Source organism: Hippocampus comes, unplaced genomic scaffold (genome assembly GCF_001891065.2).
Source record: "Hippocampus comes isolate QL1 unplaced genomic scaffold, H_comes_QL1_v1.1 scaffold17, whole genome shotgun sequence".
In the NCBI taxonomy this organism is placed as follows: Eukaryota; Metazoa; Chordata; class Actinopteri; order Syngnathiformes; family Syngnathidae; genus Hippocampus; species Hippocampus comes.
The window spans coordinates 312,587-323,767 of record NW_017805002.1 but is presented as its reverse complement, the minus strand read 5'-3'; the positions used below and the strand labels follow the sequence as shown (position 1 = coordinate 323,767).

The 11,181-nt window shown below is 47.2% G+C and overlaps 1 protein-coding gene across 2 annotated transcripts in view; it reads left to right on the top strand.

Annotated features, from left to right (window-relative positions):
• Nucleotides 1-8,784, top strand: part of LOC109508116 (rho GTPase-activating protein 22-like) — a 20,085-nt gene extending 11,301 nt beyond the window's left edge. The window contains exons 4-11 of one of the 2 annotated variants that reach the window (XM_019857961.1): nt 423-510; nt 4,128-4,256; nt 4,695-4,902; nt 4,993-5,125; nt 5,207-5,280; nt 5,360-5,481; nt 5,795-6,770; nt 7,032-8,784. In XM_019857961.1, coding sequence (XP_019713520.1) covers nt 423-510; nt 4,128-4,256; nt 4,695-4,902; nt 4,993-5,125; nt 5,207-5,280; nt 5,360-5,481; nt 5,795-6,770; nt 7,032-7,254 — 1,953 coding nt within the window. In that variant the 3' untranslated portion in view covers nt 7,255-8,784. Of the gene's footprint in view, nt 1-422; nt 511-1,572; nt 2,175-4,127; nt 4,257-4,694; nt 4,903-4,992; nt 5,126-5,206; nt 5,281-5,359; nt 5,482-5,794; nt 6,771-7,031 lie in introns of those variants that run through there. The other variant, XM_019857971.1, reaches the window with a different exon arrangement.
• Nucleotides 8,785-11,181: the final 2,397 nt, after the last annotated feature.

The following is an 11,181-nucleotide window of genomic DNA, read 5'->3' as shown; positions in this document are numbered from 1 at the left end:
CCCCCCAACTACCACCGCACCCCCGACCCGAACCTTCAATCCCCCAGTTCCAACACTTCCCCTGTGCCGCAACCAGCACCCGCCTCTTCCATTTGTTGCCATGGCTACTAATGTTGGCGAGGGCCCGGCCCACAGACTGAGGCAATTCGCCAGACTTGCTGGAGGATGCCAGTCAGCAGATTCACAGACGCTGGCATCTTTTCACAGCTCACTTGGTCGTAGTTTGTCGCACCTCGATAGGGGATTGATCTTGATCATATATTCTGATCTTCTGTGTGGCTCCCCGTTGGATTACAAGGGTGAGAAAATGGGGAAAAAATATGAAATAATGATTTGCCTCTTACAGGTCAAGCCACAAACGACAGCAAATTGCGCTTTCTGCTTTTGTTGAAGCTCAGTGTTGTTTTTTTTGTACATTTCAGGGCTGCATCCCTCTGCAGGCCTGCCAGGTGAACGAGCTCACCGCCAACCCAGATGAACCAGGAAGACATCTTTTTGAGATTGTGCCAAGTAAGATTTCTTGACGTAAACAACAGGTGGCACCATTGTGCAAGTCAGAGTAACATTCTCATTTCATCGGTGGCAATGCTAATCAGTTTTTTGGGGTTTTTTTTGTACTCTTATATTATTTGTGTACCTTCACATGTCCAGTGTGTCATGGTGAAACACCAATTTAATGCAAGGGGCGAGTCTCAGGAGTCTAGTATTGCCCTAATAGCTATTCTGCAGGGATACGTTTTGAGATGAAGCAATGAGCGAGTTACAATCAGACCATGCGCTGTTGAATCCGAGCACCGGGATAATGTCGAGTCCGCTCTCGCTGCCTGTGGCACGCTGTGTTTGCTCGGAGGACCTCTCCTTGTGTTTGGAGTGGACGACCAACTTGTGAGTCTCCTGTGTGTTTAGTTTATGGCCGGTCAACGTTGCGGAAGGGTGCGAACTCCATTGAGCCTCTCGCCAGGGGCACACAGCCCCATTGGAAATGTCATCAGGCGGAAAGTGATGCAAAGCGCACACATCTGGACACTCACCTGGAGCGTTTAGATTGCCCCTATGCGTTCAGTGACGGTCACGCACAAGCAAACTGAGATGTCCGGTCGTTATTTTTTAAATTAATTCAGCACATCATTCTTGTTTCCTGTGCTATTTCATGTCTGTCCATATGCCTTGTTTGCACCTTTCCAAGGTCACTGAGAACAATGACCTTACATAACTCGGCAGACGGTGAGATGCCTTCCTTGTCCACACCGACGCCAACTTATACCACAAATAATAGACTGTTTTCCAATCGTAGTTACTGTCTGGAAAAGAAATCCTGGCAGCATTTCGGGCAAACAGCAGCAGTTTAGTTTTTTTTTTTTTTTTTTTAATATAGTAGCTGACACAGGGCGTAAAGTTCTGTTTTGCTCGGATGAAGCGGGATCCGAGAGCTGTGGCTGCACGACGACACAATCAGTCTACGTACCGACTTGTCAGGTTTGAGGTTGTTTGACCTTTGTCGCATTGAAATCTGTATAATACCGCGGTGGTAATGCTGAAATGGATGCAAGCGTTAGAAAGTGCAAACTGGCCAGACAATAATTTGCATTGCTTGAACTAGTCGGCGCAGAAGAACCCAAAGTCTGTGCAGACTGTATCTCACAGTAATTGATTGGCACCATCCCCTCCCCAGACCTTTTTTTTTTTTTTTAGTGTGCACACAAGTTTATTTGGCAAAGATTGGAGGACAACCCATCTTCCAGCACACACAAGTGACACAGACCAAAAGAGAGAGAGAGGGGGAAAGAGAGAGCCTCGTCACACTCCCCTTCAGGGATTTACTTCTCCCCAGGGGGGCTGAGGGAAAGGACCTGCTGCCCACAATGCTCAATAGGCGAGACGGGAAGAAAGCGGCCCATGAAAAGAGGCAAGACGTAGTTGTCGGAGTGGGACTCATTTGGATGGATTCCGTTCCCGTTTGGCACCGAGCGTGCCGCGCTTGCAGCTTGCAGGCCGTCGCTGTTGCTACCTGCGTCGTGATCTGCTTCCAAGCGGAGGCCAAGGCGCTCCATGCTTGCAGGGTTTAGGTGCAAAGGGAGACCCGGAGCCGGTTCCAGCTCTGGTCTGAACTGTTGGCGCAGACATGGGGCCGGTCTGCTGTAAGCCGGACACGCTGAAGAAGCAACATCTCCAAGGTAACGGGAAACAGATGCTGGAGCTTTTTAACTAGAGTAGTAAAACGCCGAGAGGAGGCATTGGGGCAGCGGAGCTCTTCACTCGATGTAAGCTAACTTTGTGACATCGTGGAGAAGCACAATCTCCTGTTTTTGGTTGCACGGCTATGTTGTTTTTGTTGCACACCCCTCCAAAAGAAATTACCACAATATAACGCATTTCTGGATGTGCAAGAGATTGTGTTTGCTGCGATATGTTATTTCACGGATCCGATTTGCGATATTGCATAAAATGGCCCATTTTGGCTCATCCGATCCACATCTGTGTCAAGTCTGAATAATACGAAGACAGGACATCACAGAGAAGAAAGGAGTAGGTGTGGATATGTCAGAGGCTGTTGAAAATGATAGCCCCCCCCCCCCAGTTCATTGACTGCACTTGTGCATTTCGATGACAGACTCTCCATGCTTCACTTTTTGACAGCTCCATTGTTGTCTTCTTAACTTGTGGCAGCTGCACACTTGATCTCGAGAGTGCTTTAAAAAGTCCTCCTATGGTCAATTAGAAAGTGGTTGCGATTCCTTCAAAGGACTTTTTTTGTTTAATGTACCTTTGCTTTCAGGCAATTATAAAAGGATGACTTTCTTGTTTGTTGTGAAATCATTTCCGGCACGTAAATGCCGCAGTGCCTCCCTGCTTCCCGCCAGCACCGCCTGTGTGTACTGTCTGGCAAAAAGTGCAGTTGTAATTGAGGCTGTATCATCGATAAACACTCAAATGCTCCAGCCTGACACACTCTGTTTATCAATCAGCCTCCCGGCGAGCTCAAATGTCAACATCTGCCTGACGCCATGTCGACACACCGCAATAGGTTCCATTCACCTCAAGAGGAGCTCATCTTGGAAATTGTCTCCAAAGCCTGCCAGTCGCTCTTATCTTAATTCGCTCCGACGGGGATCTTTGTACTCGACATTCATTCACTTCAAGCTGAGATGCTGTTGTGGTTTTTGCTGTCCGCTGGCTTTGGGCGCATTGATTTTGTGCGGGCTAACTCTGTCTGTGTGCGTTATCGGGATGTGATTCTCCGGAGCGGAATCAAAAGATGTCCAGGCTCCTTAATGTCTGAGTCCTGTCTTTACATTTCGAGTCTCATTTCAAGTTATCTCAGCTGTGCAGGCAAATCCACTGGCTGCCTGTGGTGTCAATCCGTATCTCCCACGCTAGGTTTGTGCATCGTGTTTGGGGGCAAAACAATAAATAATCAGCGTTGAGTTGACCACATCAAGTGTACATCAAAAGACAAACCGGTGCGATCATCATGATGGTGTGAGTTTGCAAAGCTGGGTGACAATAGCATTTCGCTTGATGGCACTACTGTTTATATTTGGACTCCGACTCTCACAGCTGAATGACTGAATGTGGTCGCACCATCACCCCGTGATTATGAAATAAAGTGCACTTTTTTAAAATCAAAATGCTGTTTAGTGCAGAATGGATGTTTTTTTTTTTTGTCCAATTCTAATTTGCTTTCTTGCATGATGTATCTTTTTTTATTGACCAAAGAAACAAGATGTCTAGCGATTTTATTGTGACCTTGATTGTTTTTTTTTTTTTACTCGAGTATTTATCTTTTCAATGACACAATCTGCTCTCAGTGAAAGCTGACGTATGGTGAGAACAACCCTTGAATTAATTTGCTTGAGCTCTGCTGCCGTCTAGTGGTGAGAAACATTCACAGCGTGTTTGCTTGGGTTTCATGTCACAGACGGTACAGTCCTTTTTATTTTTTTCAACACATTAAACATTTTGCAACGTGTACACTTTTATTTTTAATTCAGAGTTAAGTGACCACGTATACTGTAAAATAAGAATTCCAGTTTTACAATCCTAATGTGTATAATAGAGTGCGCGTAATTAAAAAAAAAAATAAAATGCATGCACAGCCCTTATATAGCCATTGTATGTGTTTGCAGGTGGAACGGGGGAGAAGGACCGCCCACCGATCAGCCATGAATCCTTCCTGCTCATGGCCAACTCCCAGACAGACATGGATGACTGGGTCAAGGCCATCCGGCGGGTCATCTGGGCACCGTTTGGAGGAGGTAAAGCCAACGCTTCGAGTGTCGAGCGGTAACCACTGCAAGAGCCGCATGCCCGAAACAAGTGTAATCTGAACACAAGTCTCTTGATTGCACGGTTATTCCCTCTATATTTTTCTGTTATTAGCTAATCCAGCTTTTTGTGTCATGAGCAAAGCGATGGGCTTGGGCTGCTTAAAAGTCAAGCCAAACTTGGCTCGCTTTGAACAGCAACATGGTTTGTTTCTGCTTCTCAGTCGCGTCGCAACTTGTTGAACTATTTGTTGAAACAAAGACACTCGATAGCACTGCTTTTCTTCATGAAGCTCAGCAACCTCACTTCAGCATAGTTCTTTGTTCACCCAGATGCCACGACATAGGAATATGTCAAGCATATCTTCAGTGGATAAATGAGCTTGTTAAACTACAGAATAATCTTTTTGTTGTTGTTTGTTTCTCCAGGGATATTCGGCCAACGATTAGAGGACACGGTGCAGTATGAGAAGAAGTTTGGCACCCGGCTGGCGCCGCTGCTGGTGGAGCAGTGTGTGGATTTCATCAGGGAGAGGGGCTTGGACGAGGAGGGTCTCTTCCGAATGCCCGGCCAGGCCAACCTGGTCAAAGATCTGCAAGAGGCCTTCGACTGTGGCGACAAGCCTCTTTTTGACAGGTAGGCAACGTCAAGCGATTCCGAAGAAGCGGAGAAACAAACCTGTTGACTGAAGACGTGTGGCATCCCTTTTGGTAAATTCCCCTGCAGCAACACAGACGTTCACACGGTGGCCTCCTTGCTGAAGTTGTACCTGCGAGAGCTGCCTGAACCCGTCATTCCCTTCTGCAAATACGAAGACTTTCTAACATGCGCGCAGCTTCTGGCCAAAGATGAGGAGGAGGTAAGTGTGCACTTGGCCGCCGCTTGCGTTTGTGTCTTGGCACTAGCTGCCGGTTGTTGAAACATTTTCCTTTTCGACAAGGGGGTTCAGGAGCTCGGCAAGCAAGTCAACACGCTACCTCTGCCTAATTACAATCTCCTCAAGTACATATGCAAGTAAGTTTATCGTCGGGATGGCAATTCCGTCACCGCAAGTGCAGCCGCGAAATGAAATGTCATTTGTCGTCATTTCGAGGTTCCTCGACGAAGTCCAGTCCCACTGTAATGAAAACAAGATGAGCGTCCAGAACCTGGCCACAGTGTTTGGGCCCAATATCCTTCGACCCAAGATGGAAGACCCGGTCACTATCATGGAAGGTACAATGTCGAAAATGATGAGCATCCACTTCCTCCCAGATTTTAGGAGACGAGATTGTCATGCTTTTTTGTAGACTTTCCGTGCCATTTTAGTTTGGCGGTGCATGCAAAATGTTGGCCTTGTCTTAATAAACAGCTGATTCAAAGGACAGGCAATTGAAGAAAAACGGCATGTATAAAGGGGGGGGGGGTAAATTTATCATTGAATATGAAATGAAATCACAAGAGTTCTACAAATAGGACTGGGATGGATCGCTAAAAAGCATGAAAACAGTACAGTACGTGAAAGTCCATGTGATCCATTTTGCCTTAGGTACCTCTTTGGTGCAGCACCTCATGACGGTCCTTATCAGGGAACACAAGCGTTTGTATTCAGGGAGGGACCAGGAAGACCTCGTTGCCCCTCAAGCGGAGCACCTGCTCCTCAATCGAAGCCTCGGTGCCTGGATCTCGGAAGAGGACCTGCAGAGCTGCCCCGTCTCCAACCCAGACCAAGAACTGAACAGCAGTGCCTCATCACTCGAAGCCAAACTGTGCGCCGCCGTCGCCCCCGCGCAGACCTCAAACCCCGGGCCGAGACTGGGGTCTTCCTCGGCAAAGGGGGAGACAGTTGTGAGCCCGAGTAAACAAGCGAAGAGCATCCCCTCGTGGAAGTATTCTTTTAAGAGCTCCTCGACGCCTCGTTGTCAGCCACAGCCGAAGCAGAGCGGCTCGGCGGCGGAACCGAGCGCCGCGTCTTCCGGTGGGGGAGGAGGAAGCGGCAACTGGCTGATGAACGGTTTGTCCTCCTTGAGGGGGCACAGACGTACCTCGTCGGGTGAAAGGTCAGCCCGAGACCGGGACTCCACCGGCTCTTCGCAGAGACTCTCCACCTATGACAACGTCACCTCCTCGTCGAGCATGGGTAGCGTGCAGAGTGTCGGCAGCACTCCTTGGTCCACCTCCTCCTGTGAGATCTCGGCGCCAGACTCGGCGAGCGGCGATGCTTCGGCCCACCACAGCTGCGACGGCGGTCATAAGGGGGAGTGGGCGGAGAGTCAGAGGGGGCCCGATAGAGGACGGGACGGAGGAGCAGCCACGGAGCCATTGAGCTCCGAGCAGGACAGCTCCGAGGCCATGGAGCTGGGCAACGGCAGCGAGAACGACAACGCCGGCGTGCTCGCCGGAGTTGCGTGCGTCGTCACGTCTGACGACGGAGACGGAGCCGGCGTCACGCTGAGCGGTCTGGTCGAGGGCCTCAAGGACGAGCTCAGGAAACAGAAGGCAGCTTACGAGGTCAGGATCCAAAAGTGAGTACACAACTTCGCTGACGATATGTGAAAAGCTAAGAACTTATACGTACAGTAAATTGAGAGACCGACGTAAATCATTTAAAAAAAAAAAAGTTTTGAAATGAATTGTCTTAGTCTCATTTCCGATGTCACAAAAACCTGGCATTTGAACAGGCGCGCTTGTGGACTTTTTATTTCCGTCGGCAGTTAAGTTGTAAGCGAGGTCACTCTATTAGTCTCAAAACATAAACTCTGGCGCGTGTGGATGGCCGTGTCCAGGTTGGAGGACTCCAGCGCTGCCTTGTGTGCCCACATGGAGCGTTTGGAGCAGGAGATGGAGCAGGAGAAGAAGCGGCAGCGCATGCTGGAGATCAAACTGCGCAACTCGGAGCGAGCTCGGGAGGACGCCGAGAACCGCAACAAACTCCTGGAGAAGGAGATGGAGGACTTCTTTTCCACCTTGGGAGATCTCACCATGACTACAAGGACCAGCGATATTTGACCCGACGTCGGGGTTCATTTTTGAAAAAGGGCTCAGGCCGTCCTCCATGCCGCAGTGCGTTCGCCCATGTTTGTGCGCATCGAAGGCAAGCGCGGGAGGAAACGGGGGGGCTTTGAGGTGAGATGAGTGCGGCGCATTGTTTGGCAAGCTTCACACTGGGAATGCAGTCACTTCTCACTGGTGCGCACTGACCAAACCGTAGCAAGTCAAATGATGGGCGAATGCGATACATGTCTTTGCTGTTTCACGTGATGATGTCTGTTTGCTGTAAATATTCAGAAACAGTAAACGCCACAATCCCCTTTCCAAGGGAAACCGGGACCAATCCCTCTTGAGGAATTGAACCCCCTCCCGCCCCCCAAAATGTTTAGTACGGCTCCAAATATGTTAAACTGTAAATACTTCCCTGAACTATGAACCCAAAACACAATAGCATCCTTAAATGTAGCAATTGTAAAATAAAATAAAAATGACACCTCTTGTCATGTCTTAGCCTGAGGTAACAAACACTCTGTGGCTTATGCGAACAACCCAGGCTAATCTTGGCTGCTTCCCAGCAAATAAAGATCTTGAATAACAGTCTGAGAACGATCAGTTCTACATCTCCGACCAAATTTACTACTTTCGTATGAGCCGGCCACTGTAGTAACCGCTTTCCCCGGAAGGGTTCGTTTTCCACGAATAGCTGAGGAGAGGTGCCACAGAGACAACCCCGAGGCCCTTCCAGTGCCTCTCGAGTCACATGATTTCCAGGTCGTCCCTTCCGTGTGTTGCGGTTTCAAATGAAGACCAGTTCAAAGTGCGCCTGACCTGCCAGCCGCATTTTGGCAGCATGAAGCTCAGCACTGCCCTTCAAGAAACAATGGGATTTCCTTGCTTGTGCCTTCAGGGACGTCCTTTGAAACATTCAGATGGAAAAAGAAAAAGGTGTGCATCGCTTCGCCCAGGTCGTTGCGTTTACTCTTGAAAATGTCGATAGAAGTGCCGATGACCGATAACTTAGAAGGTGCCAATTATTGTCAAAGTGATGTCGTGCTTTTGAATGGGAAAAGAATGTATCCTCGTCGTGAATGTAATCGTTGTTTGATGAAGCCAGCATGAGAGGAAATGCACTGTTGAGCGCTTCCTCCATTTCGTGTCTTTTGGACCGAACACACTCTGGAAGAAAATGAAGTTTGTGCATATTTGCGCAGGGAGCGCTGCATGCTGATTAAAAATGACTCCACAAAAGGGCCCAACAATGAAAAAAAAATGCTTTTGTAAGAATCGTGTGGATATTCTTTATTTCAAACATACTGCATTTTCGAGGCAGTTTTGGGTTTTTATTGCACAGGAATGTCCTGAAAGACCACTCTGAACGACCCCGAAGTGTTAACAGCAGTCCCATACTGTTATTTTCCTCGTCTGTGTGTGCATCACAACCATGCCGAAATGTCTTCACTGGTGTTTTTTTTTTTTTTTAATTTATTTGGATACACAAGATTGTAATGAATGAAACATGTATGGAGAATAAAGCTGACATCAAGTTAATCTAATATGTTGAATTTCAATGAAATGGAATCAGTGTGGAAAGAAAAAGATGTAACCATGAACCAAAGTATTCTTTTATTCATAGTGCACCTTTTTTTAATTGAAAAAGCTGTGTGGCGGAAATTCATCCATCCATCCATTTTCCAAGCTGCTTGTCCTCGCAAGAGTTTGAGGGGTGCTGGAGCCTATCCCAGCTGTCTTTGGTCAGTACGCGGGGGACACCCTGAACTGGTTGCCGGCCTATCGCAAGACACAGATCAACAAACACCCGTCTGCACTCACACACATCTAGGGAGAATTTGGTGTTTCATGAACCTGTAAAATGCGGGCGAAAACCCACGCAGAGAACATGCAAACTCCACACAGGAAGGCTGGAACCGAACCCGGGACCTCTGCACTGGAAGGCCGATGCGCGAACCAGTCGACCAGCGGTTGTGGGAAGAATTCATTTAAAAAATAATGGTTTCAGTTCGGGATCATTGAAAGGACCAAAAAAAAAAAAAACGCAAATCACAGTGTGCTGTTCCTGCAGCGAATAACCCATTTGGCAATCCAGACTTCAACTTGGATAGCACCATGCACCCTGCTTGGTGTACAAATGGAGAAAACAATTCGTAACGAGTGACGTGAGCTCACTGCAGCCAATTAACTCAGCGCCGACATGAATTTCGCTCATAAATCCATGCAGTAATACTTGACGTGAGTGATCGCATAACTGGCATGAAGCAACACAAGTCCGTTTTTGAAGGTATAAAAAAGAAGAGAATTTGTGAGACGGTTGGTGTCTCTCGTGGAGTGGTCACTTATGGGACGAGCTTTGCCTTTGGGGAACGTAACGGGAAGCCCGGGTTCGATTCTTGCAAAATTTATAATTGGAGCCGATGGTGGGACTCGCACTGGTTTCACCTGACTACCACGAGATGCCTTTTACCATTACGCCACTGCGTGACGAAAATGTCGCCAGTTTTATATGTAGTCACAGGTAACAAACCAACCACGAGGGTGAAAAAAAATAAAAGATGATTGTTGAGACGATTGGTGTCTCCCGTGGAGTGGTCACTTATGGCAGTGTTTTTCAAACCCTGTGCCAGAGTGCCGCGGTAAAATATTCAATTTGTATACCTGTGCGGTCTATCGCCCAAAAAGTAATCATGTAGTACTCTTCCATACCGCTAGGGAGCAGCAACAGCTAGCCAATTGTCTTGTATTTCGACCACGAGAGACAAGCGAATTTGTGTCCCATGCAGGACGACAGTGAAAAAATAAATATGAAAGATTATACAATACTTTTTTCTTTGTGCTCATTTGATTCCAATTCTAGTGGTGTGCCGCGAGATTTTTTCAATGAAAGAAGTGTGACTTGGCTCAAAAAAGTTTGAAAAACACGGACTTACGGGACGAGTGTCGCCTTTGGGGGACGTGATGGGAAACCCGGGTTCAATTTTTGCTAAATTTATAAATGGAGCATATGGTGGGATTTTAACTGGCTTTGCCTTGCCAACCCCACGATGTCTTTTACCATGAGGCCACTCTGGCATAAAAATGTCAAAATTTTCAAAATGTATTTACAGGCCCCCTGTCACACGAGCCCGCGTGAGAAGGAAAAAAGAAACAAACTATGATTGGTGAGATGGTTGGGGATGATGTCCCCCACCGACCGGCAAAGGATAATTTGCCCAAATTCTGGAAAGCGCTTTATTGCAGCCGTTGTGGAAGCGCTGTAGAAATCAAGATGTATTGTATTGGACGATTGGTAACTGGGAAAGTCAATTCCTTTTGTGTTTTTGCATGCTTGGCCAATATTGTGTGTTGTGTTTATTATTTTACTTTATGTTAACTGTTTTGTTAAGCGCTTTGTTACAGCTGCCACTGTTGTGAAAGCGCGATATAAATCAGCATGTATTGTATTGTATTGTATTGTATTGTATTGTATTGTATTGTATTGTATTGTATTGTATTGTATTGCATTGTATTGTATTGTATTGTATTGTATTGTATTGTATTGTATACCGTACTTCAATTTGATTCTGTTTCCGATTGCTTGCCATACGCCTCTGTGCTTTCCTGGACAGTAGGGGGCGATATGAACTAAGGAGATCCAATAGACCGAAGAAGAATAAGAACAAGCACAAGAACGGGACCACATCCGGTTCAATTAGCAAGTTTTTCCGCTGTCCACAAGCCCTGTTCTCAGTGAGTAATTTTAACATTTTAAACTGACTTCGCCGTTTATCTGTGAGTGTTTTGATGTCGACAATTGGGGAGCATAATTGCGACACGTTGCTCCTCGAATTTTTTTGTTGTTACTCACTATGTCACGGGACGTTATCGTAAAAAACAACGTCAGCAAAGGGGGCAGTTAGCTAGCACGCCGCCAACAAGGAGACCTCAGCTGAA